Source organism: Mus musculus, chromosome 4 (assembly GCF_000001635.26).
Source record: "Mus musculus strain C57BL/6J chromosome 4, GRCm38.p6 C57BL/6J".
Taxonomy (NCBI): Eukaryota; Metazoa; Chordata; class Mammalia; order Rodentia; family Muridae; genus Mus; species Mus musculus.
In genome coordinates, this window is record NC_000070.6 from 148,452,181 (window position 1) to 148,477,179 (window position 24,999).

Below are 24,999 nucleotides of genomic sequence, written 5' to 3' on the forward strand. Positions count from 1 at the left end.
GAGGGTCGAGCTACACCATAACTAGAAACAGGTTCAAATATCCTGTAACAATATTGAAAGATGTTCTTCCCCAAAGAACCTCAGGGCAAGATGCTTGGGACGGGTCCTGCCGTGGCCACCGCCAGTGCCGCCACATCTAGCAACGTGAGCGTCCTGCAGCAGTTCGCCAGTGGACTGAAGAGCCGGAATGAGGAGACCAGGGCCAAAGCAGCCAAGGAGCTCCAGCACTACGTCACCATGGAGCTTCGAGAGGTTGGTCTCTGGCGCTCTGGGGCCAGGCCTGTGGGTACCGTGCCTGCTGTGCCGCCCCTGGTTTAGATTGCCACTGTAGCTCAGTATTTGAGAGGACACTAGTTTTCATGTCTGTGAAGCGTGTGGGTTCCTTTGCAGAGATTGCACATTTCTGTAATATCGCTTGTGTTTATGGTCTCAAGTCAGCTGTTTATTTTGTATGGTGTTTTTTCTTACCACCAGCCCCTTGGTTCTCTGTCTCTGACAGTGGTTGGGATGGCTCTGAAGAGCTGATAGTCTCAAACTTTCCAAACAGACCACAGTTGAGGGCAGAGACACTAACCTACTCACCTGTGTCCCACTGGTATTATCACGATTTTAAGACAAGCTGATCTCTGCTATCGTAGAGAATCAGTAAGCAGTTGTTAAATAAACAGGAGTCATGTGATCAGTTGCTCTTCGCTTTAAAGCTGTGGAAATGGGCATGAGCCTTGTCTTTGGTTTGAACTGTGCCTGCCACCTCTCCATCTGAATCTCAAGTTGCCAGCTCGCTACTGCCTTACCAGTGGTGCAAATACACAAATCTGTTCTGTGCACATCTTCCTTGCAGATGAGTCAGGAGGAGTCTACTCGCTTCTATGACCAGCTGAACCATCACATTTTTGAACTGGTTTCCAGCTCAGATGCCAATGAGAGGAAGGGTGGCATCTTGGCCATCGGTAAGGACAGCCTCTGGTAGCAACAACTGTTAGGGACACTGGACAACTCAACTTGGTGCTCACTGTACTCTGTCTGCACTTGCTAAAGGAGTAGTGGTATCTACTTCATCTGTAGTTTAAAAGAATTTTAAGGCACCCGTAGACAGGCTGCACATAGACGAGTGCTAATTCTAGCAAAAGTCCTGGGACTCGGGCAAAACTCACTGACAGCTGAGTCTCAGAACTGGTGACTTCTGTGGCCAGTTTGCCAAGGGTGAGACTAAAAGCCAGCTTTTCATTCTTCTGCCCTAGGTGGCCCTGGTGGGTCTGACCACAGTAGAGCAGGATTTGGCACAGTGGGGCTCATAGATACACAAGTAGAAATGCGTGCTATTTGCCCAAGAGCTGGCCACAAGTACTGTGAATTGTCACTCAGTCTTAAGAATGAGATACACAGATGTGTTAAGATGAGGTCATTTTGATTTACGTACATAGTTCCAGAACAAAAATCCAAACTGCTGGTTCAAATGAAAAACTGCTGTCTTCCATATAGAAATATACTGAGAGCGGAGTAAGGTCTCTCCCAGGGTTCAGCATATGCATTCCAGAACACACCACCCACATGGTCATCTTTGCTTTCTTTTCTAGCCAGCCTCATAGGAGTGGAAGGTGGGAATTCCACCAGAATTGGCAGATTTGCCAACTACCTTCGAAACCTCCTCCCCTCAAGCGATCCAGTTGTCATGGAAATGGCGTCCAAGGCCATTGGCCGCCTGGCGATGGCAGGGGACACTTTCACTGCTGAATATGTGGAGTTTGAAGTGAAGCGAGCCTTGGAGTGGCTGGGTGCTGACCGAAATGAGGGCCGGAGACATGCCGCTGTGAGTTCCCAGGGACTGAGCCCTGCCAGGGCTGGGGGCAGAGGAGCCCCGTTGTGTGTGTTGCTCCCTTCCGCAGCTTGTCCTGGGAAAAGGATTCCAGGCTGTGAGGTGGAGGCAAGCAGGGGTGCCTCAGGATGGCGGCGTTCCCAGCTTGGTTTCAAGGAAGGAGCAAGCACAAGCATCAACCCTGGCTGATGGCTTTGTCAGTCACAACTTTGTAGCGTGGCTGCCTTAACTAAAGACACTAGCGTTCTCTAAAACGAAAGTAGTAACAAAATTGAACATCATGTTTTCATCCAGTAACTGTTTATTGACTGTCCTGGATGGCAGGCATGGTTCTCGGCCTGTTGTCTCGGTGTTGAACAACAACACCGTAGGCGCCAGCATCTGTGCTTGTCCACAGGCGCTCACTGAGCCTGGGGTGCTTGCTCGGTCATCCTTCGCCTCTCCTGGGGCCAGGCTTCGCTTTTCCTTGTGGGAGATGCTCAAGGATGACAGGGGTGTGTCCCGAGAGAGCAAGTCCTTGTAGGAGTAAGAGTTGTGTTTGTCCTTCTCTCCCAGGTCCTCGTTCTCCGTGAGCTGGCCATCAGTGTCCCCACCTTCTTCTTCCAGCAAGTTCAGCCCTTCTTTGACAACATTTTTGTGGCTGTGTGGGACCCCAAGCAGGCCATCCGGGAAGGCGCTGTAGCGGCCCTTCGTGCCTGTCTGATTCTCACCACGCAGCGGGAACCAAAGGAAATGCAGAAGCCTCAGTGGTACCGGGTGAGAGATGGGTCCACGCAGCCACTAGCGAAGCACTTTGGCCTGGAGAGCTGCAGCTGGCCATAGAGCAGGCCTTACATCTGTTTGAGCTTGGCACGGCTCTCTCCTGCTCACTGTGATTCTGTTGTTACTATATTGTGTTTTCTTAGGACAGATGTAGTGGTAGTCACACTATTATTTTATGCATCTCTATCAATAAAAATGTATCAATTAGACTATAATTAGAGGCCTCTGACTATGGTGGGACACCCCTATAATCCCAGCATTTGGGAGGCTGTAGCAAGAAGATAAGAATTTGGGCAGGATCATGAATTTGAGATTCTTCTGTCTCTATCTCCTTAGTGCTGAGATTATAGGAACATACCACCATGTCCAGTTCTATGCCCTGCTGGGTCTTGAACCCAGAGCTTTGTGCGTGTTAGGTAAACATGCCAACTGAACTACATGCCCAGCCCCTGAACCATGTCTTTTAAAGATTGATAATTGGCCATAAGTAGTGGCTGATACATTTAATCCCAGCACTTGGGAATCAGACAGTTAGGTCTCTGAGGTGAAGGCCATCTGGGTACACATAGTGAGACCCTGTATCTAAAACAAAAGCAAATTATGTTTGATAATTGCAGTTTTGGCTAGCAGTGCCCACATCATCATCACTTCAAAATATTACAACCAAGATTAAGTTCTGTAATCAAGCATACGAACAAACAAATGAAAGAATGCTGAGTCAATCTGGACTACCTGATGAAACACTGTTTCAAACACAACCCGAGTGAGAGCTGATATTTATCATTACCTTCTCATCAGCCAGCAGTTGTCCAAAGACAGGAGTCTGGGGATTGCTGACTCAGTAAACCTGGTTGCTATTGCTACTGACTTAGGGCTAGTTGTGTCCTGAGTCCTGTGCTGATGGCTGCTGCCAAGGAAATGTATGTCACAGAAGGAGTCCTAAATATGGGAACAAGAGACCTGGCCTCCCTTGCTGTGAAACATTGCACAAGTTACTTAATTTCATTGGGTTTTGTGTGGCCGTCAAAACAGAGGTGATAGTGGCATTTGCCTCAAGAGCACGTTGCAAGCGTTGGAGCCAAGTTACACAAAAGCACTTGTGAGTCAGTATTGATGTTGGCACAAGGCACCAACAGGCACTGGGTGCCACCAAACCTCTGGGTAGAGGGGCAAGCCTGCGTTTTCTACTTTGAACACTAGGTAATGAAGGCATTCTCTATACTTAGCACACATTTGAAGAAGCAGAGAAAGGTTTTGATGAGACCCTGGCCAAAGAGAAGGGTATGAATCGAGATGATCGAATCCACGGAGCCTTGCTGATCCTCAACGAGCTAGTTCGTATCAGCAGCATGGAGGGAGAGGTGAGTGCCTGTGTCGGGGGCCTGCGTTGGGGCCTGGGTTCCTGTGCCTGTCTGTCGGCAGGCAAGGAAGGCCACAGATGGGATCATTGCAGGTAGTGTAAGTCCTGTGAAAACCATGAAGCAGGCAGGAAGATCGTGAGTGGGTCTGGGCCCGGGAGGGTAAGTGGACACTCAGGGTCTGCTCTCCCTACAGTGGTGCCGTCTGAGAGAGAGCCGCAGGATGTGAGTGAGGCTGCCTTACAGATGGCTGGGAGCTGTACTCTAGGGGGAGGCTTTGAGGTGGGAGAGATTGGTATAGTGTAAGCAAGGGAGAAGGGGAGATGGTGTCAGAGACGTGAGCCCAGTTACATGCTTGCTGTCTGTGGTCAGCAGTTCTTTAATTGCAGCACCGATGTCAGTGGTGTGCACATGGGAATCATGGGGGTTGTGGATTTCTGACACCTCTGGCTGTGGGAACAAGTGTGTGGAGAGGTGGGAATGAAGTCAGGGAGTTAGGTGTTGTTTAGTCAGCTTAAAGGTGGAAGGATTTGCACCCTGTGAGAGAACACAGGAAGGGCTGAGTCCACACTGGCTTGAATGCACAAAAGAGAAGCAGCATTGGATGTCTCTTTGTCTTATGTGAGGCCACTGTGAGGTCCTTTACGCCAACATAGGCCATCAGAGCAGGCTTGTGTCACCCAGGAGCAGGCAGGCTACAGCATCCTCACCTTCTGTTGTTGGCTATGAGCAGCCCTTGTGGCCATGGCACAGGGTTGGTGATGGAGCTCTGAGCAGCACCAGGGCCTCTTGATGGGTCAGGCTTCTGTAGCTGAGGTCACATTCTGGTGGCTGCCACAGGAGGCTCCCGGAATAGTCTGGCCTGCTTCAGTTAGATGTTGTGAACACAGATACTGAGGAGACGGGATTCAGGAAATGCTGGAGGAAAACTCCATCTGTGAGACTTGCTGTGAGGATCTGTTGTGTGGTAGTTCAGCCCTGGGTTCCCTGACTTACTACACTCTCAGGACTCTCACTGAACCTAGAGCTCAACAGTTCAGCCAGACTAGCTGTCCACTGTGATCTGGAGCCCCTGTTGTGACCACGTCCACACACAGCCACACCCAGCTTGCTCCGTGGGTGCTGGGCATCTGTGCTAGGTCCTCCTGCCTGTGCAGTCAGCACTTTACTGACTGAGCCCCTAGGTGTGGCTTTTGACTGATGTGAGGCTCTGTGGTGAGAAGGGACTATTGAGGGTCAAGGGCTGAAGCTACAGATTGATTAAGAGGGAACTGCAGAGCCACCACACGGCTCACTGAGCAGGTCAGAAGACTGTGGTCAAGGCTGACAACCTGAGTGGTGGATGGGGAGAACCAGCTCCCACAGCCGTCCTCTCACCACACGCAGACGCAGAGTAATGAGAGGTTTAAGAGGGGAACGGGCCATCTTGGCAGGCATTCTTGTGGCTCTCCATGGAGTCGCTGATGTGTAAGAAGAGGCTGGGCTCTGGACTGAGGATTTGGGATAGATTGGAAGGAAGAAAGTCAGTGTATCTGGTTTTGTAACTGGGAGACCGAAGTTGCTTTGTGCTGAGATATGGAAGCAGGGTGAGGAGAACAGGGTATTTTTGAGTGTATTAAATTGAAGGTGCTTCTCGGGCACCTGAGTGACCTCCTGAGTGATCTCCTGAGTGACCTCCTGAGTGGCCTCCTGAGTAGTTCTAGAAGGGGAGAGATCTGGTTAAGAGAAATGAGTGTAGGGGTTGCCGCCGCTATCTCAAGTCTTGAGACTGGGCAAGAACCATGCATGACCCACCTGGTGTAGATGGAAAGAGGTGGGAACCTGAAGTTGAGAAGTGAGGAGTAGCCAGGGAGGCTAGAGTAGCCGGGAAGAGCGGAGCAGAACAGAGAGCGGGGCTCATGCAAGAGATCACAGTATATCAGATGCAGCAGATATGAGAGGAGGACTCAGAGGTGGTCCTTGGAACCTTCCTGGAAGATGAAAGAATCTGCCAAGAAGTGCTGGAAACTACTGGGGGATGAGTCCCGTGGGTCCCTTCAGCAGCAGAGAGACCAGCACTGTCAGGCACCTTGTTCCACGCCACCCTGGGGCAAGCATTCTGAGAAAATGATTTGCCTGAGTTTCTACTCCACTTCAGGGAAAGAAATTAGAATGTTCTTAGCAGGAGGCCAGCAGGAAGCCACTGTCACCTTCCCAGCAGTTTGCAGTTCAGCCTTCCTGAGCATGGCTGCTGAACACTTGGTGGGAGGACCTCCAGGCAGGCAGCCTGCTTCACTTTCTTATTCCAGAAAGGTGGACTTTGTTTACCTTTTGACCTTGCTCAATAAAGGGGTCTTCTGCCTACACTGGAGCAGGACCTGGTCCTCTGATGCAGACGGGCCCCTCCACTGTCAGGCAGTCGCTCCTCAGGGTGGGCGGGTGGATGCCCTGCACGCTCGCTGTGCCCAGGGTAGAAGCCTCACAGCAGCTTAGTGACCGCTTCTTCCGTCCCTTGCTTCCGCCGTGTGTAGCGTCTGAGAGAAGAGATGGAGGAGATCACCCAGCAGCAGCTGGTGCATGACAAGTACTGCAAAGACCTCATGGGCTTCGGGACCAAGCCTCGGCACATCACGCCCTTCACCAGTTTCCAGGCTGTGCAGCCCCAGCAGCCGAACGCCTTGGTGGGACTGCTGGGGTACAGCTCCCCTCAAGGCCTGATGGGATTTGGGACGTCCCCCAGCCCTGCCAAGTCCACTCTGGTGGAAAGCCGCTGTTGCAGAGACTTGATGGAAGAGAAATTTGATCAGGTAAAAGGCAAAAGGGCCTCCCTTCTTCCCCAAGCCCACACGTCCCTCTCCTCCGCCTACCCTGTGTCCTTGCTCTCTCAGGTGTGCCAGTGGGTGCTGAAGTGCAGGAGCAGCAAGAACTCGCTGATCCAGATGACAATCCTTAACCTGCTGCCCCGCCTGGCTGCATTCCGACCGTCCGCCTTCACAGGTGAGGGAGGCTGTCCTCTGAAGACATTCCCTCAGAGATTCTCAAACAGGGAAGGAAGCAGTGGTCCCAGAGAGTCAGGCCTGCCTCTCCTTGAAGCAGTGCTGACAAAGTCTCTGGTCGCATTGCCTCCTGTCCAGTTTCTTCAATTTCTATTAAGAGACCTTGTAGCAGTGAAAATGTAGATAAGAGTCAGGCACGGTGGCACACACATATAATTCCAGCCTCCGGAGGCAGAAGAATTAAGAGTTCAGTGCCGTCCTTGGTCATATAGCAAGTCTGAGGCCAGCCTGGATCATAAGAGACAGTCTCAGAAAAAAACACAGATAATCAGTGTGCAGATCATCATGTGTATGTGTGGACATAACATAATCTTTTTGTGCTGTGTATGATGGTTCATATCCACATCACAAGCCTTAGGAGGTTGAGGGGAGACCATCCAAAGCTTGCAGCTAGCCTGGACCTCGAGAGAGATCATCAGAAGGGCACTTCAGGTCCATTCCGTCAGCAGCATTGTCTGGGGTAGAGCGTGGTTAGTGGCCTGCTTTCCCCATGGTGACACTCCTGTGAGGATGAGGAGTGTGGCTGAGTTAGAGGAGGTCCACCGGTGTGGACCGTGAGTTCCCTATGCTGTGCTGTCCTCAGTGGTCACTGAGCTGGTGGCTGTCGGGTCTGGGAGCCCAGATACAGGCCTTCCCAAGGTGCCGTCCTGACTGTTGTGGCTAGAGACATTTTTTTTCCTTCCTGTCACAGTCCTCAGCTGTAGGAAGCTTTGGTGACAGACCTGGCTGGAATCCTGAGTCAGCCCATTACTGAAGTGTGGGACAGGTTGTTTTTTCTTTTCTTTTTTAAGATTATATTAAAGGCAGGTTTACTAGGAAGCTGTTCTCAGGCAAGTGAGTTCACTGGCCCCAAGGACCAAGGCCAGCGAAGTCGCCATGAGGAAGGGGTCGGGTTAAGGGAGGGAGAGAAAATATGCAGAGAGAGAAGAGGAGAGAGAGGGAGAGAGTGGGGCAGGTCATTGACCTTCATGGGCCTCCACGTCCTAGCTAGTGAAGAATACAACAGTAATTCCTGCCTCCTGAGTGAATAGCGTGTGAGTGCTCAGGCACAGAGCAGAAACCATTCTTAGGTTGTTATTGCCTCCTAGAGCTCCTCAGAGCCACTTTGGGAAGGAGGAGGTGTGTGTGATACTAATACTCTAGTTGCCTATTTTAGTTAATGTCCCTCCCTGGCTTCCTACTTGGTGAGAGTGAGACCTTGTCTCAGAGGTCTCTTGTACTTCCTGTGGCGTGCTGCTTGTGTTTATTTAGTAAGCTTTCGGAGGCAAGCAAGAGCTACTGGTGTGCAGGGGGCAAGCAAGAGCTACTGGTATGCAGGGGGCAAGCAAGAGCTACTGGTATGCAGGGGGCAAGCAAGAGCTACTGGTATGCAGGGGGCAAGCAAGAGCTACTGGTGTGCAGGAGGCAAGCAAGAGCTACTGGTATGCAGGGGGCAAGCAAGAGCTAGTGGTATACAGGGGGCAAGCAAGAGCTAGTGGTATACAGGGGGCAAGCAAGAGCTAGTGGTATACAGGGGGCAAGCAAGAGCTAGTGGTATTCAGGGAAGGCCAGCCTGACCTGCAGTATGTGCTGGTTCCCGGGCCAGGGGAGGCTGGGGAGGGCTAGGTGCTGTGGATGGTGAGGGGCGAAGCAGGCTGGGCTGACAAGTGCAGTGTGCTGGCTGAGGACCAAATGGGCACAGAGACCTGCTGAGCCAGAGAGAAGGGGGAGTGAAGATCGCCCATAAGTTCCGAAATTTCCCTCCTGCCTGCCTGGCACCAGCAGCTCTCTCTTTCTCGGGGACCAGACATGCCTCTGGGCAGCAGGGCTTTACGTGGGCTTGGGTTGAAAGTCTCTGGTTCAAAAGAAACTTAGCAAGTAGGTTGAGTTTGATGAAAAGCTGGCATGCTATAGAAACATACCAGGCTGTGCTCAGGGGGCTGCCTAGCAGCAGAGCACAAAGGCACAGGCTCTGTGTGTTCTTTTGATGAGGGCTTGTTGCTTTGTTACACGTCACGTTAGAGTCCGTCAGGGAAACTCAGTCCGAGAGTCACCCTGATTGTGAACGTCCTTGCTGAAGCCCTTGTTAGTAAAACTCACAGTGTGGAAGTCCTCACTTCCCGAAGGTGGAGGGTACAAACACAAGCTGGGCATAATGACACAACTACATCACAGTGTCACCCTCAGGGCCACCACACCTAAGGGCCAGCCAGCCTCAGTGGCAGAGAAATCAGGAAAGTCCTTTGTTCTGGGGTAGGGTGAGAAAGAAAAACCGTTCCGGCTCGCAGTGCCCAGGAGCACCTGCTCTTGCATGCGCTGATGTAAACACAGAGATGCAGGTGCCTGTCCAGATTGAAGACTAAGTCTTACTCTACTGTAGCCACAGTAGCGATCTCCAGGTAATGGCAGAGAGACTTCCAGACTTTGGCTGAGTGGAATGCCCATTAGTTGTAGTAAATAATACTTAATACGACTTTCTTTTGTTTGTTTGTTTGTTTTGTTTTGTTTTGTTTTGTTTTTCGAGACAGGGTTTCTCTGAATAGCCCTGGCTGTCCTTCACTTTGTAGACCAGGCTGGCCTCGAACTCAGTAATCCGCCTGCCTCTGCTTCCCGAATGCTGGGATTAAAGGTGTGCGCCACCACGCCCGGCTTAATACTACTTTCAATGTCACTATACTTACTGTAAGATAATTTGATTAATATCTTTGTTTTTTAAACAAGATTTATGTTTTATTTACTTTGGGTTTTGGAATTTAAAAAAGTTATTTTATGTGTCCAGGTGTTTCGCCTGCTTGTATGTCTGTGCACCACATAAGTGTCTAGTACCTGTGGAGACCAGAAGGGGGCGTTAGACCCCTTGAAACTGGAGTTTTACAGTTGTGAGCCATTGTATGAATGCTGGGAATTGAACTTGGATCCTCATCTCTTCAGTGCCTTAGCTTTTTTTTTTGAGGCCTGGGGTGGGGGTTGGGGGGATTCACCTTGTAACTCTGGCTAGCCAGAAACCTTGTATAGACCACACTGGCCTTGAACTCACAGAGATAGATCCACCAACCTCTGCCTCTCAAGTTGTGGCCCCTTAACAGTTTTTGAAGAAAATGTACTCTACCTCCAGAGTAACACTAATGGAGGGTCCAACGAACTAGCTTCGAGGAAAAGGTGCTTCCCACTAAGCCTGGTGACTTGAGTTTTATCCCTGGAGCCACAAGGTGCGAGGAAAGAACTCATTCCACAAGTTGTCCGCCAGCTTCTGCATGCGCATTGGCAAGAACCTCAGCCCACCTCTCCCCACACAAATGTAGTTGCTGCGGAGTTAGACTAGGAGACAGCTCTATGACCCTTTCCCAGAAGACATACCTAAGGAGGGATCGCGAAGCTTAAAGTGTCCTATAAAATTCTTCCTTTAAAGCTGAGCGTGGTGGCGCACGCCTTAAATCCCAGCATTTAGGAGGCAGAGGCAGGTGAATCTCGGTGAGTTCGAGGCCATCCTGGTCTACAAAGTGAGTTCTAAGACAGCCAGAACGGCTACATAGAGAAACCCTGTCTCGAAAAAAAAAATTCATTAAATTCTTAGCATCCTTCCATTTGGCTGCCTTAAATTTGAGTGCTGGTAGGGACTCTGACCTTGGCCACATGTTCTTTCTTGTCTGTACCAGATACCCAGTACCTCCAGGACACCATGAACCATGTCCTGAGCTGTGTCAAGAAGGAGAAGGAACGGACTGCGGCGTTCCAGGCCCTGGGGCTGCTTTCTGTGGCCGTGAGGTCGGAGTTTAAGGTCTACTTGCCCCGTGTACTTGACATCATCCGAGCAGCGCTTCCTCCAAAGGACTTTGCCCACAAGTAAGCACCTCCGATAGGATTTCTCCGTCTGAGCGGTTCCTAGGTGGAGAGACTCACAGCTTACGCCCATTCCACACATTGTTACCTCTGAGGCACGCCAGGTGGAGGACAGTCCCTCCTCACTGAGTTCAAGCTCTTTAGAAAGGTAGAAACCTTGATGTTGGAGACCACAGCGTTCTCCTGCCTGACTGTTCTCGGGCGTTCAAGTCTTCTGCTGACAGAATGCTTGTGGAGGAATCCCTGACCAGATGGTCATCTTTTTCCTTAGCTCTAACACGTCCCAAGTCATCCCGTCACTGAATAGAACACAGCAAAGCCTTTGGCATCTTGCCAGATGGAGAGGCCTGGCTGATCCCGGGGAGTCGGTGCTTCTGTGTTTCCACATATGGTGTAGCAAGGGTTGTTCTGGTGGATCACCCTCACCATAGGGAGACAGTCCTTCCCATGGGACACCTGTACATCACCCCGTGGCTCCTGATGAGCACTCACAACTCAGTTTGCTTCCCAACACATTACTGCCATCTGCTGGAGTGGTCTTTTAAATACACGTACACAGTGTCTGATGGGCTGCACCCAGTAGAATTTTGCAATAATCTCTACACTCACTTGTGGCTGGCCCTGCCTAAAGAACTTGCCCTCCTGGCCCCAAAGTAGCTTTGAGGTGGGACATTATTATGAGTGTCTCTATGTCTAACGAAGCCCTTGTGTTTCATTGCAGGAGGCAGAAAACCGTGCAGGTGGATGCCACCGTATTCACGTGCATCAGCATGTTGGCACGAGCAATGGGGCCGGGCATCCAGCAGGACATCAAGGAGCTGCTGGAGCCCATGTTGGCAGTGGGCCTGAGGTGTGTGCCAGAGGCCTGTGGCCACCCCTCTTCAGTAATGGGTCTGGCTCCAGCCATCTTGTGTGATCTTAACTAAGGCAGCTTTTGGTGCCTCGGCTCTCTCATCTGAAAAAGAAGAGCGTGTACTGGGTAGGGTAGTTGTAGGGATTAAGTGAGAGCCATTAGCACAAGGCGGGGCATAAAGGGAGTACTTGGTAGGCATGCATGTTACTCCTGGGAAGTCTGGTTAGCCTTCCAAAGCTTCGCTCCCTCCCTGATGAAATAAGGAGGATGCTCTCCTTCTGCGTCTGCTCATTGGCTGCGCCTGTCTCTGGTGGCTGAACTGCATTGTAGAAGGTCTCTCTGGTGAAAACCAGAAATCTGTAGATTATTCTGAAATTGAGACAAGGCTGAGGTTGTCGGTGGCAGACAGTGTGGTGCCCTAGCTGCTAGTGAGAGACTGCCACGCCCTGGCAGAGTCCTTACGGTTTCCTTCTCCACAGCCCCGCGCTCACTGCTGTGCTCTATGACCTGAGCCGGCAGATTCCACAGCTGAAGAAAGATATTCAGGACGGCCTTCTGAAGATGCTGTCCCTGGTCCTTATGCACAAACCCCTCCGGCACCCAGGCATGCCCAAAGGCCTGGCTCACCAGCTGGCTTCCCCTGGTCTCACCACCCTCCCTGAGGCCAGCGACGTGGCCAGCATCACTCTTGCCCTTCGAACCCTTGGCAGCTTTGAATTTGAAGGTAAGAGGTCACTGTGGCTCTTGCTGAGGTGTCGAGGGATGGAGTGGACCTGAGGAAGGGATGTGACAGCTAGATTTCAGGATCTGTAGGGTCTTCATGCAGGACACGAGGCGAATAGTGGCCCCTCCTTCCCGGGCTTTTCCTGCCTGTTCTTCGTCTCCTGTCTCTGGGGCAGATGGTGTTAAAAAGTGTGCACTGCTTCAGAAGAACAGCTCATCAGAGGCAGAAACTCGGAATGGCGCTCCACCCTCCTTACCATCCCACTGATTTGCAGCCAGGAGGGGATTTACTGCTTTAGAATGTCTGGCAGGGTTTCTGCACATTCCCATTCCTGTGACGGTGTGTGGAGTCCTGTCCCAGGCAGCGGCGTCCATTCCTCTCCTTTCCCTTTGTGCCTAGGCCACTCTCTGACCCAGTTCGTCCGACACTGCGCAGATCACTTCCTGAACAGCGAGCACAAGGAGATCCGCATGGAAGCTGCTCGCACCTGCTCCCGCCTGCTCACACCCTCCATCCACCTCATCAGCGGCCATGCCCACGTGGTTAGCCAGACTGCAGTGCAGGTGGTGGCAGATGTGCTCAGCAAGCTGCTTGTGGTTGGCATAACAGATCCTGGTAAATCTTGTGACAGAGCAGTTCTGGGGGACCCTGGAGCTTGAGGTGTTTGCATGGTCTGTAGAGATCACCAACACTAATAATTTCATAGTTAGCCATATCTCTGCTAAGGCATGGCTCCTGTAGCCTGTTGGTATAAGATAATCTATTTTTACTTAAATTTCTCTTTTATTCCTCTGAATAGCTTTTTAAAATGCGTACAGTAGATTAGGTGAAAAAGATCTTTCAGGGTTCTCCCACGAGTTTCACAGTAGTTCTCGACCTGTGGGTCACAATCCCCCCTTTTGGAGTCAAACAACCCTTTCACAGGGGTCACCTAAGACCAACAGAAAGCATAGGTATTTACATTACATTTTATAACAGTAACAAAATTACAGTTATGAAATAGCATCAGAAATAGTTTTATGCTGGGCAGTGGTAGCACACACCTTTAATCCCAGCACTTGGGAGGCAGAGACAGATGGATCTCTGAGTTTGAGGCCAGCCTGGTCTACAGAGTGAGTTCTAGGACAGCCGGGGCTACACAGAGAAAACCTGTCTCAAAAAAAAAGAAAAAAGAAAAACAAAGTTTTATGTTTGGGGGTCACCACAACATGAGTGTTGAAGTGTTGGGGTGTTAGGAGGGTTGAGACACCACACAAGGGCAATAGCTGTGGAGGTAGAAACAGAGAAGAGGCTGGAGGGATGGGACCCTGAAGAGGTGTTCAAAGCCCTGTTTGCTCTTGCAGACCCTGATATCCGCTACTGTGTCTTGGCATCCCTGGACGAGCGCTTTGATGCCCACCTGGCCCAGGCAGAAAACTTACAAGCTCTGTTTGTGGCTCTGAATGACCAGGTCTTTGAGATCCGCGAGCTGGCCATCTGCACTGTGGGCCGACTAAGCAGCATGAACCCAGCCTTCGTCATGCCTTTCCTGCGCAAGATGCTCATCCAGGTAATGGCTGGCCGGCAGGGAGGAGCAGACCTCCACAGCGAGGGGCGCCCTGGGGACAGGGAGGGAAGAAGGAGGGAGACCCTTTACCACGTCATGTTTGCACCAAGAGTCTGGGTTTCCCAGCTCTGGGTTACAGTCCGAGTGTGAGCCTGTCATCCGCAGGATGTGAGGTGCTTTTTGGGTCCAGACTCACCTCTCAGGCAGCTCCTCTGTCTCTGTGGCAAGTTTTCAGCAACCCAGTGTCTTGGCACTCACTGCTTTTGCAGAGTAGGACTCGGGCCTCCCACTCTTCTCTAATTGCTTCTGTCATTCTTTTCTAATAGTAGACAAGCACAGGGGCTGGCTGTCTTAACATGGTGTGATTACCACATGATCCTGTGGTCACTGCACTTGGTTGGGGCTCATTGACATTCATTTTTAAGTGATGTGAAATGTGTATGTTCTCTAGAGAGATCCAGGTTGGCCTTTTTGCTGCAACCTGGGTCCTTGGTTTTTGCCTTCACTGTTTCTTGGCTTCCAACAGCAGTGCTTGTTCCAACCCTCCCGCCTTGCTGTGTCCTTCCACCTCTTTTGAAATAGACAGGTTGCATAACACATGAAGAACTTAAACACAGAATGCCACATATGCAACTTACCCTAGGAAAGTGTGATTTGTTTGCTGTTTGCTATAGTAAAACATGACTGCAGAAACAGCCACTACTGAGCCTGCCGGTTCAGACTGTGCTAACTTAGGCATGGAGACAGCTAATGGGAGCGTGGGCTTGTTCATTCAGTCAGGACCTGATGCTCACCCGCCCCGCCCCACTGCACTGGCAGTATGTGGGTGAACAAGCCAGATGTAGCTTTTGTCCTTGGGAAGCCCATACTCAGCCACCAGGCCAGCTCACTCTCCTGATGTTGGAGAATGAAATTCCATCAGATAAGTTGACTATGTGCTGGACTTAACTCTTGAAACTTAAAAATAAATAACTAAGATTTTGGGTTTTTTTTTTGTTTTTTGGTTTTTGTTTTGTTTTGTTTTGTTTTTTGAGACAGGGTTTCTCTGTGTAGCCCCAGCTGTCCTGGAACTCACTCTGTAGACCAGGCTGGCCTCGAACTCAGAAATCCGCCTGCCTCTGCCTCCCGAGTGCTGGGACTAAAGGCGTCCGCCACCACGCCCAGCTAAGAATTTTTAAAATATTTCTTTAGACTATTCAGAGGAATTGAAAACCAGGGCCTTGTATGTATTTGGAAAATACTATTACTGAACTATATCCATAGCCTTTAAATTCTGAAATAAGGAAAAAAGTAGTTTTGATATGGATTGTCCCTAGTTGAATTGTGTGTCTTCATTGAGTGACTTGGCCTTGCCCCGAGGGCTGGTGACTGGGCATTGGTGTATGTCACAGTGGTACAGATGGCTGACTCTAGCCTGGCCTGCAAGACATCTGCTAGTTGTCCTCTGCTTCCGGGGACACATCGCTGCAGCCAGCCAGCACCTCACACAGTCATTGTGTATTGCTAATTTACTGCTGTCTTGTGTGACTGGAGCACACAGGCTGTGGAGGTCACACAGAACATCAGTTACCAAGTCAGCAGCTAGGACACAAGTCTTAATTCTGCCGGACCCCTGACTAACTGGGCCTTGGAGTGTTCACTTTGACATGGCTTACATCTCCTCCCCTCAGCCGTACCCAGAAGCCCATGTATGCTGCTATGCTAGTGTTCCAGGGGTGTGAGAACAAGCCCAGCAGCTCCGCTCAGTGGTGTCTAGAGACACTAGCACTTCCTTCATGGAGATGTGTCTGGCTCCCTGTGCAGGTTCAGCTCTCCTTCTGTTTCATAGTTGTTTGTCCTTCCACTCCTTTGTCGTCGTTATAGAACGTCTTGGGAACTTTGTGTCTGGACAGAGGTTTTTCCTCCGGAGCCCTCTCTTCAGTCTGGAAAACCAAAGTCTCAGCTCTGACAGGTGTTGCTTCTGCAGTACTGCAGGACTCCGCACTGCTGTGACAGCCAAGGCTGTTGAGAGTTACGGGTCCCCATGCTCGCCAAATGCCCAGTAGAGACTTGATTCACTGGAAGCCTGCTTCATTTCCCCAGCTGCTGACACCTCTCCCTTTACTCGGCTCTCTGTTCTGCCCTGTGCCATCATGTGTTACCTTTCTTCCCTACAGATCCTGACAGAGCTGGAGCACAGCGGCATTGGGAGAATCAAGGAGCAGAGCGCCCGCATGCTGGGGCACCTGGTGTCCAACGCCCCCCGGCTCATCCGCCCCTACATGGAGCCTATCCTGAAGGTGAAGCAGGGCAGATGGCCAGAGTGGGGCTCTCCCTCTCTGTGCCTGGGGGTGGGGGGCCTTCAGCACTGCTACACTGAACCAAGTACATCAGGTGTTTTGGTGCAGGCTGGGGACAAGGGCCACACACAGCACCTTGAGTTAAAGGTGCCAGGAGCCTCACCCGTTGCAGGACCGAGTTCCCCTTCACGCTTCAGGCACCAACGCGCTTGGGAAGGAGATGCAGGGAAACAGCGTGTGCACTTTCCCCAGAGGAAGGCACATGAGCTTTAGTCATGTGACGTTTTCTGTGTCTGACACGTGTGTCGGCAGGCAGAGTTGAAAGGGCACATGAGAAACGTCTTCAAATTGTGCTGCTGCCTGGGGTGTATGCTGGGCTTGTGTTTGGTTTCAAGAAAAGCTTGGAAATCCACAGTCCAGAGCCGCCCACGTTCACAAAGCCTAGAAGTAACTTCTGTATGGCCTAGAGGGTCTTGGAGGTTTTGTTTTGTTTCCTCGTGTTTGGGATTAAACCCAGAGCTTTGTGTGTACTGGGGGGCGTGCTGCCCTCTAGGGATAAGATAGCTCTCTTACAGATTCCCGTCCACACTCACTTTCTTATACCTTCTTCTGTAGGCTTTAATTTTGAAACTGAAAGATCCAGACCCTGACCCAAACCCGGGCGTGATCAATAACGTGTTGGCCACTATAGGAGAACTGGCTCAGGTGAGGGAGCAACTGGCCTTCCACGGGTGGAAGCACGCTCTTTAGCCTGGGAAAGGCAGAGCACTGGTTTTTCTCTTCATTCGTTTTCGTGTCTGGTTTTGTTTGTTCTTATTTTCATTTACAAGCAGCGTCTCGCTGTGCCACCCAGGCTGGCCTCATACTCACAGAGCTCCCCCTGCCTCACTTTCTGGCGTTTTGGACATCCTAGGTGTAAGCCACCACGCCCTTCCTAGAACAGCGTCTTTATCCCAGGGTCTCAGCCCTCTGCCTTCGTCTGCTCGCTCTGCAGGTGAGCGGCCTGGAAATGCGGAAGTGGGTGGACGAGCTCTTTATCATCATCATGGACATGCTGCAGGACTCCTCCCTGCTGGCCAAAAGGCAGGTGAGTGCCACAGGACCAGGGGGCACCACAGTGGCCCTAGCCAGGTCTTTGCAGAGCTTGGCAGACATTTTCTTTGAATGGGGAAAGAGGACAGAATCTCGGAACAAGCTTTGGCTGTCCTCCTGTGCAGCTCAGATCCGGGCTGAGCGTCGCCCTTTCCTCTGCATAGAGGGAAATGCACTCTGCTTGTCGAGCCCCAGCTCCTGGGGGAGGAAGCAGGCTTGGACACTGCTTGTGGAGGCAGACAGCTTCCCCTCGTTCTCCAGCCACTGGGGGTTACTAGAGAAGTAGTCCAAAGCGGAGAATAGTCTTAGCTTCCTTCCGCAGCTCCTGTTAGTCATTCAGGATACAAAAGAACCACATTTCCTCTGAGAAATGTGGGAATATTCTGTATGGTTTTTTTCTTTGATTTTTGTGGCAACATCTTACTCTGTAGTCAATAAGTAAGTCAAGTTACTTACTGTGTAGTTAGAACTGGCCCTGAACCAAAGGCTGTCCTCCAACTTGAGCCTCCCTGGTACGGAGAGTACATTGGAAGCCATGACTCCCGCTCTATTCTTCACCTTTGATGCAGTGACTGTAGGCTCATGCTTGACCAGCTGTTAGTATGCCCTGACTCTAGGATTCCATGCATGGTTAGTGACTTAACGGTCTTCTCATTGGTCCTGACATCTCAGTTCCCTCTCAGTACAAAGAGAATGCCTGTGCTTTCTTTTTTTTTTTGTACTGGTTCAATAAGCATGTGGCCTTTTGTTGATTCAGGTGGCTTTGTGGACCCTGGGACAGTTGGTGGCCAGCACTGGCTATGTGGTGGAGCCCTACAGGAAGTACCCCACTTTGCTTGAAGTGCTGCTGAATTTCCTGAAGACGGAGCAGAACCAGGGCACTCGGAGAGAGGTACACAGCACGGCCACCTGCTCTGCAAAGACTTGAGGACATGATGGCAGTAACCCAGCCCACACTGGGAGGGCGTCCTGTCTGTCTCTGCTCTGTTGATGAGATGATAGTTTATGTGGGAGGTGTGGTGTGTAGGACAGGAGAGTTGTACCTCAAATCCTCTTTAATCGGATGTTGGGGTAAGTGCTTATTGTTGTCTTCCCTTGCCTGCTCAGGCTATCCGAGTGTTGGGGCTCCTTGGGGCTTTGGATCCCTACAAGCACAAAGTGAACATCGGCATGATCGACCAGTCCCGGGACGCTTCCGCTGTCAGCCTGTCAGAGTCCAAGTCAAGTCAGGATTCCTGTAAGTTAGGACTCACGTCCTCCTGTCCATGGTAGGAACAACCTTGGTCAGGGAACTGATAGGTACTGAATCTCTTGGCAACTTGTGAATGAAGAGCCTGTAGTCCCTGCGTCTAACCAGTCCTGTCTCTGCCCAGGGTCTTTGTCAGGGTTAACAGGCTAAGTCTGGGTTACTTTTGACCGCTGTCGTCTGTGTCGTCTTTTGTTAGTGCTTCTTTTTTTTTTTTTTCTTCTTCTTTTATTCCTGGGCCCTCATGAAGGGGGAGGATAGCTCTTGTTTTCTCTGTTTCATTTGAATGAAATCAGGACATAGAAAGACCAGTAGCCCCACAAGACCTGGGCCCCTTCTTTTTGCATCTAGTCTGACAATAGAGACCCATTGCCTTTTGACAAGGACCCGAGCGTTTGGGAACGAGGGTAGAATATGAGTTTCTAGCCCACCATCTACTGGGGAAAGCCTGTTGATGAAATTGAAGGTTCAACAATGGTCTCCTCAATGCTGTAGCAGAATATGATTTTACAACAATGAAACTGTTTGTTCCCTATAAGCTCTTTAGGCTGGTTGTTTGGTTTTCTCCATTTATTTCCTTCTCCCATCTGGGGTAAGGGAGTGTACTGTGTGGCTCCCCTTTGCTCCCTGACCGTGAAGAGCAGAGCCCAGGCCAGTTACTCGTGTTCCTCAGCAGCGCCTGACGTCCTGTCTCTCATCCCCTGCATCTCACCTCCTCACTGCATGGCACCATGGCCAGGACAGAGTCCTTGCTGTTCAGGGTATGGCATATGCCTGCTAACATGTCTGTAGTCCCTGTGGGACTAGCCATCTGTGCAACAGATGTTTGCCTAATTTACTTCCCTTTCCTTTCATTTGGAGGAGTAGTTATTTTTATTGATGGTTCCAGCTCTGAGGTTGTGAACTGTGACGCTGAGAAGCTACGTTAAACCTAGGAATTTAGAGAAAACCCATCATGCACTGTTTCAGGCTTTGGTGCTTTGGGTAGTAGAAAAGCTCGGATGAGCTCTGCTCCTGACAGGGGAGCCTATTCACCGCTTCCTAATAGCCCTGCGCTCGGCGTTCACAGCACTGTCAGAACATGCAGGAGAACACATGCATGCTGAGGCCTCTGAAGGGGCTTTGTTTGCTACTAGCCATGCTTTGCCTCACATCGGAGGCCCGCCACCAATACTTACGACTCTCTCTGTCACCTTGTCCTAGCTGACTACAGCACCAGTGAAATGCTGGTCAACATGGGAAACCTGCCCCTGGACGAGTTCTACCCCGCTGTGTCCATGGTGGCCTTGATGCGGATCTTCCGAGATCAATCCCTCTCTCACCACCACACCATGGTGGTGCAGGCCATCACCTTCATCTTCAAGTCCCTGGGGCTCAAGTGTGTGCAGTTCCTGCCCCAGGTCATGCCCACATTCCTTAATGTCATCCGAGTCTGTGATGGGGCCATCCGGGAAGTAAGTACTCAGCCCTTCCCTGCTCGCCTGCTCGGCAACACACTTGGCCTGCACCGAGAGCACTGCCTCTCCTCCCTTGGCCTCTGGCACCTAAGTGTGGAGCTGGGTCTGTCCAGTTCTACTCCATCCCACTGGATAACTAGAAGATGAATAGTCCAGTGGGAAGAGACAGCATTGTTCTCAGTACTGTAGATGGCTAGATTTAAATCAGGCTGAGTTTTGTTGTTGTTTGTATGTTTTTAAGGTCTATTTTTATAAATTTTAATTATATGTAGGTGTGGGTGTGGAGGTGTGTACATGTGCCCATAGAGACCAGGGCATTGGGGCCCCTGAAACTGCAGTTACAGGCTGTTGTGAGCTGATGGGGTACTTTGGCAAAGGTGTGCTCTTATCTACTAAGCCATCTTTCCAGCCCCAAACTGCTTTTGTTTGAACTCAAGGCCTCTGACTTGCTAGGCAAGGACTCTGCCCTCTGACTGTATCCCTTGCCCTTTTATTCTGAGAGAAGATCTCAGTAAATTCTGTCAGCTGGCTTTGAGCTCTGAGCCCAGATCAGCCTCAAACGTGGAGTCCTCTTGCTTTAGCCTCTGTGGTAGCTGAGGAAGGCAAGGCAGAATCAGCCATTTTTAGTGACAGTACTATGTAGATGAACACGCATAATCCTTACTAGGTCGAATGGTACCAGCCTGTCCTATTATTGTTGGTTCTGAATTGGAGCATGTGATCAGTATCTGGGAGCGAGCCCTCTCCTGGGCAAGGCTTGCCTTCTTGCTTTGTCACTGATGGGAAGTCTGTGAGGTCACTCTGGAGAGTGACCATGCTATTCCCCAGCTACCTTTCACCCAGTGGCTTTTAGAATTCCTCCGTAATCCTTGTCAGGTGCTAAGCTGGTGGCTGCATCGTGACTATGTAGTTCTGTGATATAAAGAGTGGTTCGTGGCGTCTGTACCCATGCATGCATGGTGTGTGTACCAACAACACACCTCACTCTAGGGGTTCAAGGCAGCACACAGTCCTTACTAGTCTTAGAATGACCCTGAGGGTATACAGGCTGCGCTCTGCTTGGAAGACTATGCTTAAATTCATTATCTTTCCCTCAGTGACATACTTAGAGGTAGGTAGTAACATTTTATAAACTGCTTCCTGACTTTGTGGCTGAAGTATAGAATGGTTTTTTGTTTTTGTTTTTGTTTTTTAATCCCTTTTTGGGACAGGATCTCTCTGTGTTGCCCAGGCTGGTCTCAAATTCCTGGGCTTGAGGGAATCTTCCTAGCCACCCAGGTACTGTGACTTGAGTTCTGTGCCACCATGCCTGGCTTTCAGTCCACTTTTGTGCTTTGTTCTTAACAGTTGTCAGCCTCGTTAGATTCTTCACTCCATTCGCTACAAACACTCCCAGACTTTGATTCTAGACAATTACATGCTCTGAAAATAAAGGGAGCTTGGATGTTTTTCTTTGTAAACTGTAAATCATTCATTACTGCTTTGAGTGCCTCTGGGTCTCCACTGCAGTGCTGCTTCAGCAGGGGAGGCTGCAGACCTTTGCTCAGGGCTCTCTTCCTGCTGACTTTAGCTGCTGTCTCCGTTTTACCGCTAGTTAGAGCCGCTACTGTTGGAGGGTTTGGGTTAATGTTTTTTACAGTTTTTAAACATTCCCTTACAGTCTTCAATTATTAAAAGAGTTCTTTTCTTTTTAATCATGAGTTGATACTAGATTTACCAAATGCCTTTCCTTTGTTTTAATAATCATCCAGGATTTTTTTTTCTCCTTTAATGTCTTGTTTCATTGTGTTGAAATAAGTTCTAATGTCGAAACACAGCCACTCTGGTTATGACAGGTTGTTTTTTGTTTGTTTGTTTGTTTTTGGTGTTTTGATTTTTTCGAGACAGGGTTTCTCTGTGTAGCCCTGACAGTCCTGGAACTCACTTTGTAGACCAGGCTGGCCTTGAACTCAGAAATCCGCCTGCCTCTGCCTCCCAAGTGCTGTGATTAAAGGCGTGCGCCACCACCGCCCGGCTGACAGGTTTTTTTAGCTTATCAATACAGTATCTAATATTAAATTTAGAATTTTTACATGAAATAGACTTTATCTGTAGTTTGGAAACTACAGACACAAGATTTATTTAGCTTTTTTCTCATTCTTGTCAAGGGGTCTTACAACAGCTTCAGCCTTTTCTGTGGAGCACTGGCTCTATATAAATGGGAGCATTGTCATTGTGAGAATGCTCTTGTCTTATTTATGTCTCCATTTCTTGCCAGAGATTGGCCTTAGTTGTTTTGTTTTGTTTTGTTTTAGATAGCCACTTCTGTTGTATTTCTGTCTTATATCTTGCTTTTTTTAATCTCACAAATCTGTTCTTTATTATTACTTTCCTTGATCTGCTTTTTTTCTAATTAAAAAGTTGGTACTCCTAAAATGACAGAGCAGATAAAAATGTTTGTCACACAAGCCTCGTGACCTGAGTTTCATTCCCAGATACCCTGCACAGGTAATATGCGAGAACTGACTCCCTAGAGTTGTCTCTGACCTCCGTGTGCTTGCTGTGTGCCATCCTCATACCCACTCACACACTAAAAAACAGTCATGTGCTGGGCAGTGGTGGTGCACAGACAGACAGACAGACAAAGACAAACCAGTCATGTATGCCTGTAATCCTAGTATTGATGGTGCAGGAGGATCAACAGTCTAAGGCCAGCGTGGTCCACATGTTGATTTGCAGGTACATCAAGAGCCTTATGTTAGGTTAGACAAGTAGGTCTCTGTTACCCTCATTTCTTTCTTATTTTTGTTTTTTCTAGACAGGGTTTCTCTGTGTGGCCCTGGCTGTCCTGGAACTCACTCTGTAGACCAGGCTGGCCTCGACGTCATAGAGATCCACCTTCCTCTGCCAGAATAAAGGTGTACACCACCTCTGCCCAGCATAAAAAAATTTTTCTTAAAAAAATGTGTGTGTGTCAGGAGAAGTGTTCTTAGGGAGGGCAAAGGGTGTTGGGTCTCCTGAAACCGGAGTTAGAGGCCTACAGGCCCACTGTAAGCTACCCAACATGGATGCTGGAAGCCATAGTGGGTCCTCTGCAAGCTTTGTGGGCCTCTTAACCAAGAAGTCAAGAAGTTATCTTCTATTCCTCTCTTTCTTTCTTTGTAATTCAGTCTGGTAGAACTCTAAATTTTGGGGAGGTAAAGTCTCAAGTATTGCTTTGCACAGCTGCTTTTTAAATGTTTTAAACTTTCAGAACTAGGGAGATGGTGCAGTGGGTAAGAGGACTTGGTTGTGCAAGTTTGTGTTGTGGACCTGGGCTTGGGTCCCCAACACATACATGTGGCTGTTTGGATTGCCAACTCCATGTTGGGGTTGAGGCAGAGGAAGGACGGCTGGGGCTCACTATCCAGACCACCTAGCTGAAAAACAGCAAGTTCCAGGTACAGAGAGACGTGTGCAACACACACACACACACACACACACACACACACACACACACACACAGTACTGTTTAAAGTCTGAGGTAGGGGTTTAGGAAGATTCCACATTTTGTAAGAGTGCCATGCTATGCAAGCATGAAGACCAGAATTTGGATCATCAGAACCCATGTAAAGAAGGCCACAGGGGCATGGCAGCTCCTGTGATCTTTGTACTTACAAGGCAGAGACAGGGACTCCCCACAACAAACTTAGCAAAATCCGCAAACTCTGGGCTAATTGAGAGGCTTTGCTTCGATGTGTAAGGTGGAGAGCAACCAAGGAAGACAAGCTGTGTCAACCTGTGGTCTCCACATGCACACCCACACATATGCACACATAACCCTACACACGTCTTTTTATGTGTATGAGTGTTTTGTTTGCATGTGTGCATGTGTACCACAAGAGTGTGTGCCTGATCTCTTGGAGTTCAGAAGAGGGCATTGAATCCCCTGGCACTTGAGTTTTAGACAGTAGTGAGCTGCCATATGGGATTGAACACATGTCCTCTGGAAGAGCCAACTCTCCACATTCCTCCATGTGCGTCTTCATGTGCGAACATACCACTCACATACGCATACCCCTCAGAAATTCTTTAAGGTAAAAATGACATACTGTAAAGTTTGCTATCTGAAAATATGAAGTTCCTTGGCTTTCAATGTATTCAGAGTCTGCAGTTACCAGTAACAGTCTAAATTTAGAAAGTTTCCAGAAATTACTTTAGCCAGAAAGCTTCCTTCTCTCCTGTTAGCAGTCATTTCCATTCCTGCTGCCTCTTAGAGCTACTTCTGAAGACTCCGTGTAATTGATGGTACATGAGCTTCTTTCTCTCTTTCCTTTTTTAGTACAGAGCATCTTGTAGCCCGAGTGGTCTTGATCTTTCTGTCCACCTGCCTCTGCCTCCTGAGCGGTTGGCTTACAGCTGGGTGCCACCAGCCCTGGCCTCTGCAGTGCTGGATTGGAACCTAGGAGTCTGTACATACTAGACAAACATCTACCAACTGAGCTGCATCTGCAGACCTGGGGTAGCTTACTCTGGCTAGCTTACTCTGGGCTTCATCCGGGCTGTAATATATATTAGTAGCTTGCTCCCTTCTTGCTGAAAAACATGAATTCTCATCAGTGTTCAAAAGTCAGTCCTTTCTAAGGTTTTTGTTGTTGTTGTTGTTTGTTTATTTTTGGTTTTGTTTTTTGAGACAGGATTTCTCTGTGTAGCCCTGGCTGTTCTGGAACTCACTTTGTAGACCAGGCTGGCCTCAAACTCAGAAATCTGCCTGCCTCTGCCTCCCGAGTGCTGGGACTAAAGGCGTGTGCCACCACTGCCCAGCTCCTTTCTGTGTTTTAACTTTACGGTTTCTTCTTTCACTTTTGACTTACTCACAAGTGGGTAGTTTGTCTGCATCCTTAGACAGTATTGATTCTACACTAACTGCATTGGATTTGTCATTCTTTTGTGTTTGCTGAAGTGGCCCGAATGGTTTCGTTGTTCCCTTGATTTTCACAGATTTCTCGCATGCTTGTGCTTGCCACTGTCATCCATAGGTTTTACATATATAG

At 49.6% G+C, this 24,999-nt stretch overlaps 1 protein-coding gene across 2 annotated transcripts in view; it reads left to right on the forward strand.

Annotated features, from left to right (window-relative positions):
- Mtor (mechanistic target of rapamycin kinase) overlaps window positions 1-24,999 on the forward strand; it is a 109,104-nt gene that overhangs the window by 3,599 nt on the left and 80,506 nt on the right. Inside the window, exons 2-19 of one of the 2 annotated variants that reach the window (NM_020009.2) lie at window positions 77-252; window positions 842-950; window positions 1,578-1,810; window positions 2,372-2,572; window positions 3,805-3,939; window positions 6,447-6,722; window positions 6,804-6,912; window positions 10,607-10,793; window positions 11,512-11,640; window positions 12,123-12,367; window positions 12,767-12,982; window positions 13,711-13,916; window positions 16,070-16,192; window positions 16,808-16,897; window positions 17,187-17,279; window positions 18,042-18,176; window positions 18,392-18,521; window positions 19,734-19,984. In NM_020009.2, the coding sequence (NP_064393.2) occupies window positions 91-252; window positions 842-950; window positions 1,578-1,810; window positions 2,372-2,572; window positions 3,805-3,939; window positions 6,447-6,722; window positions 6,804-6,912; window positions 10,607-10,793; window positions 11,512-11,640; window positions 12,123-12,367; window positions 12,767-12,982; window positions 13,711-13,916; window positions 16,070-16,192; window positions 16,808-16,897; window positions 17,187-17,279; window positions 18,042-18,176; window positions 18,392-18,521; window positions 19,734-19,984 (3,030 nt within the window). In that variant the 5' untranslated portion in view covers window positions 77-90. Of the gene's footprint in view, window positions 1-76; window positions 253-841; window positions 951-1,577; window positions 1,811-2,371; window positions 2,573-3,804; window positions 3,940-6,446; window positions 6,723-6,803; window positions 6,913-10,606; window positions 10,794-11,511; window positions 11,641-12,122; window positions 12,368-12,766; window positions 12,983-13,710; window positions 13,917-16,069; window positions 16,193-16,807; window positions 16,898-17,186; window positions 17,280-18,041; window positions 18,177-18,391; window positions 18,522-19,733; window positions 19,985-24,999 lie in introns of those variants that run through there. The other variant, XM_006539077.3, reaches the window with a different exon arrangement.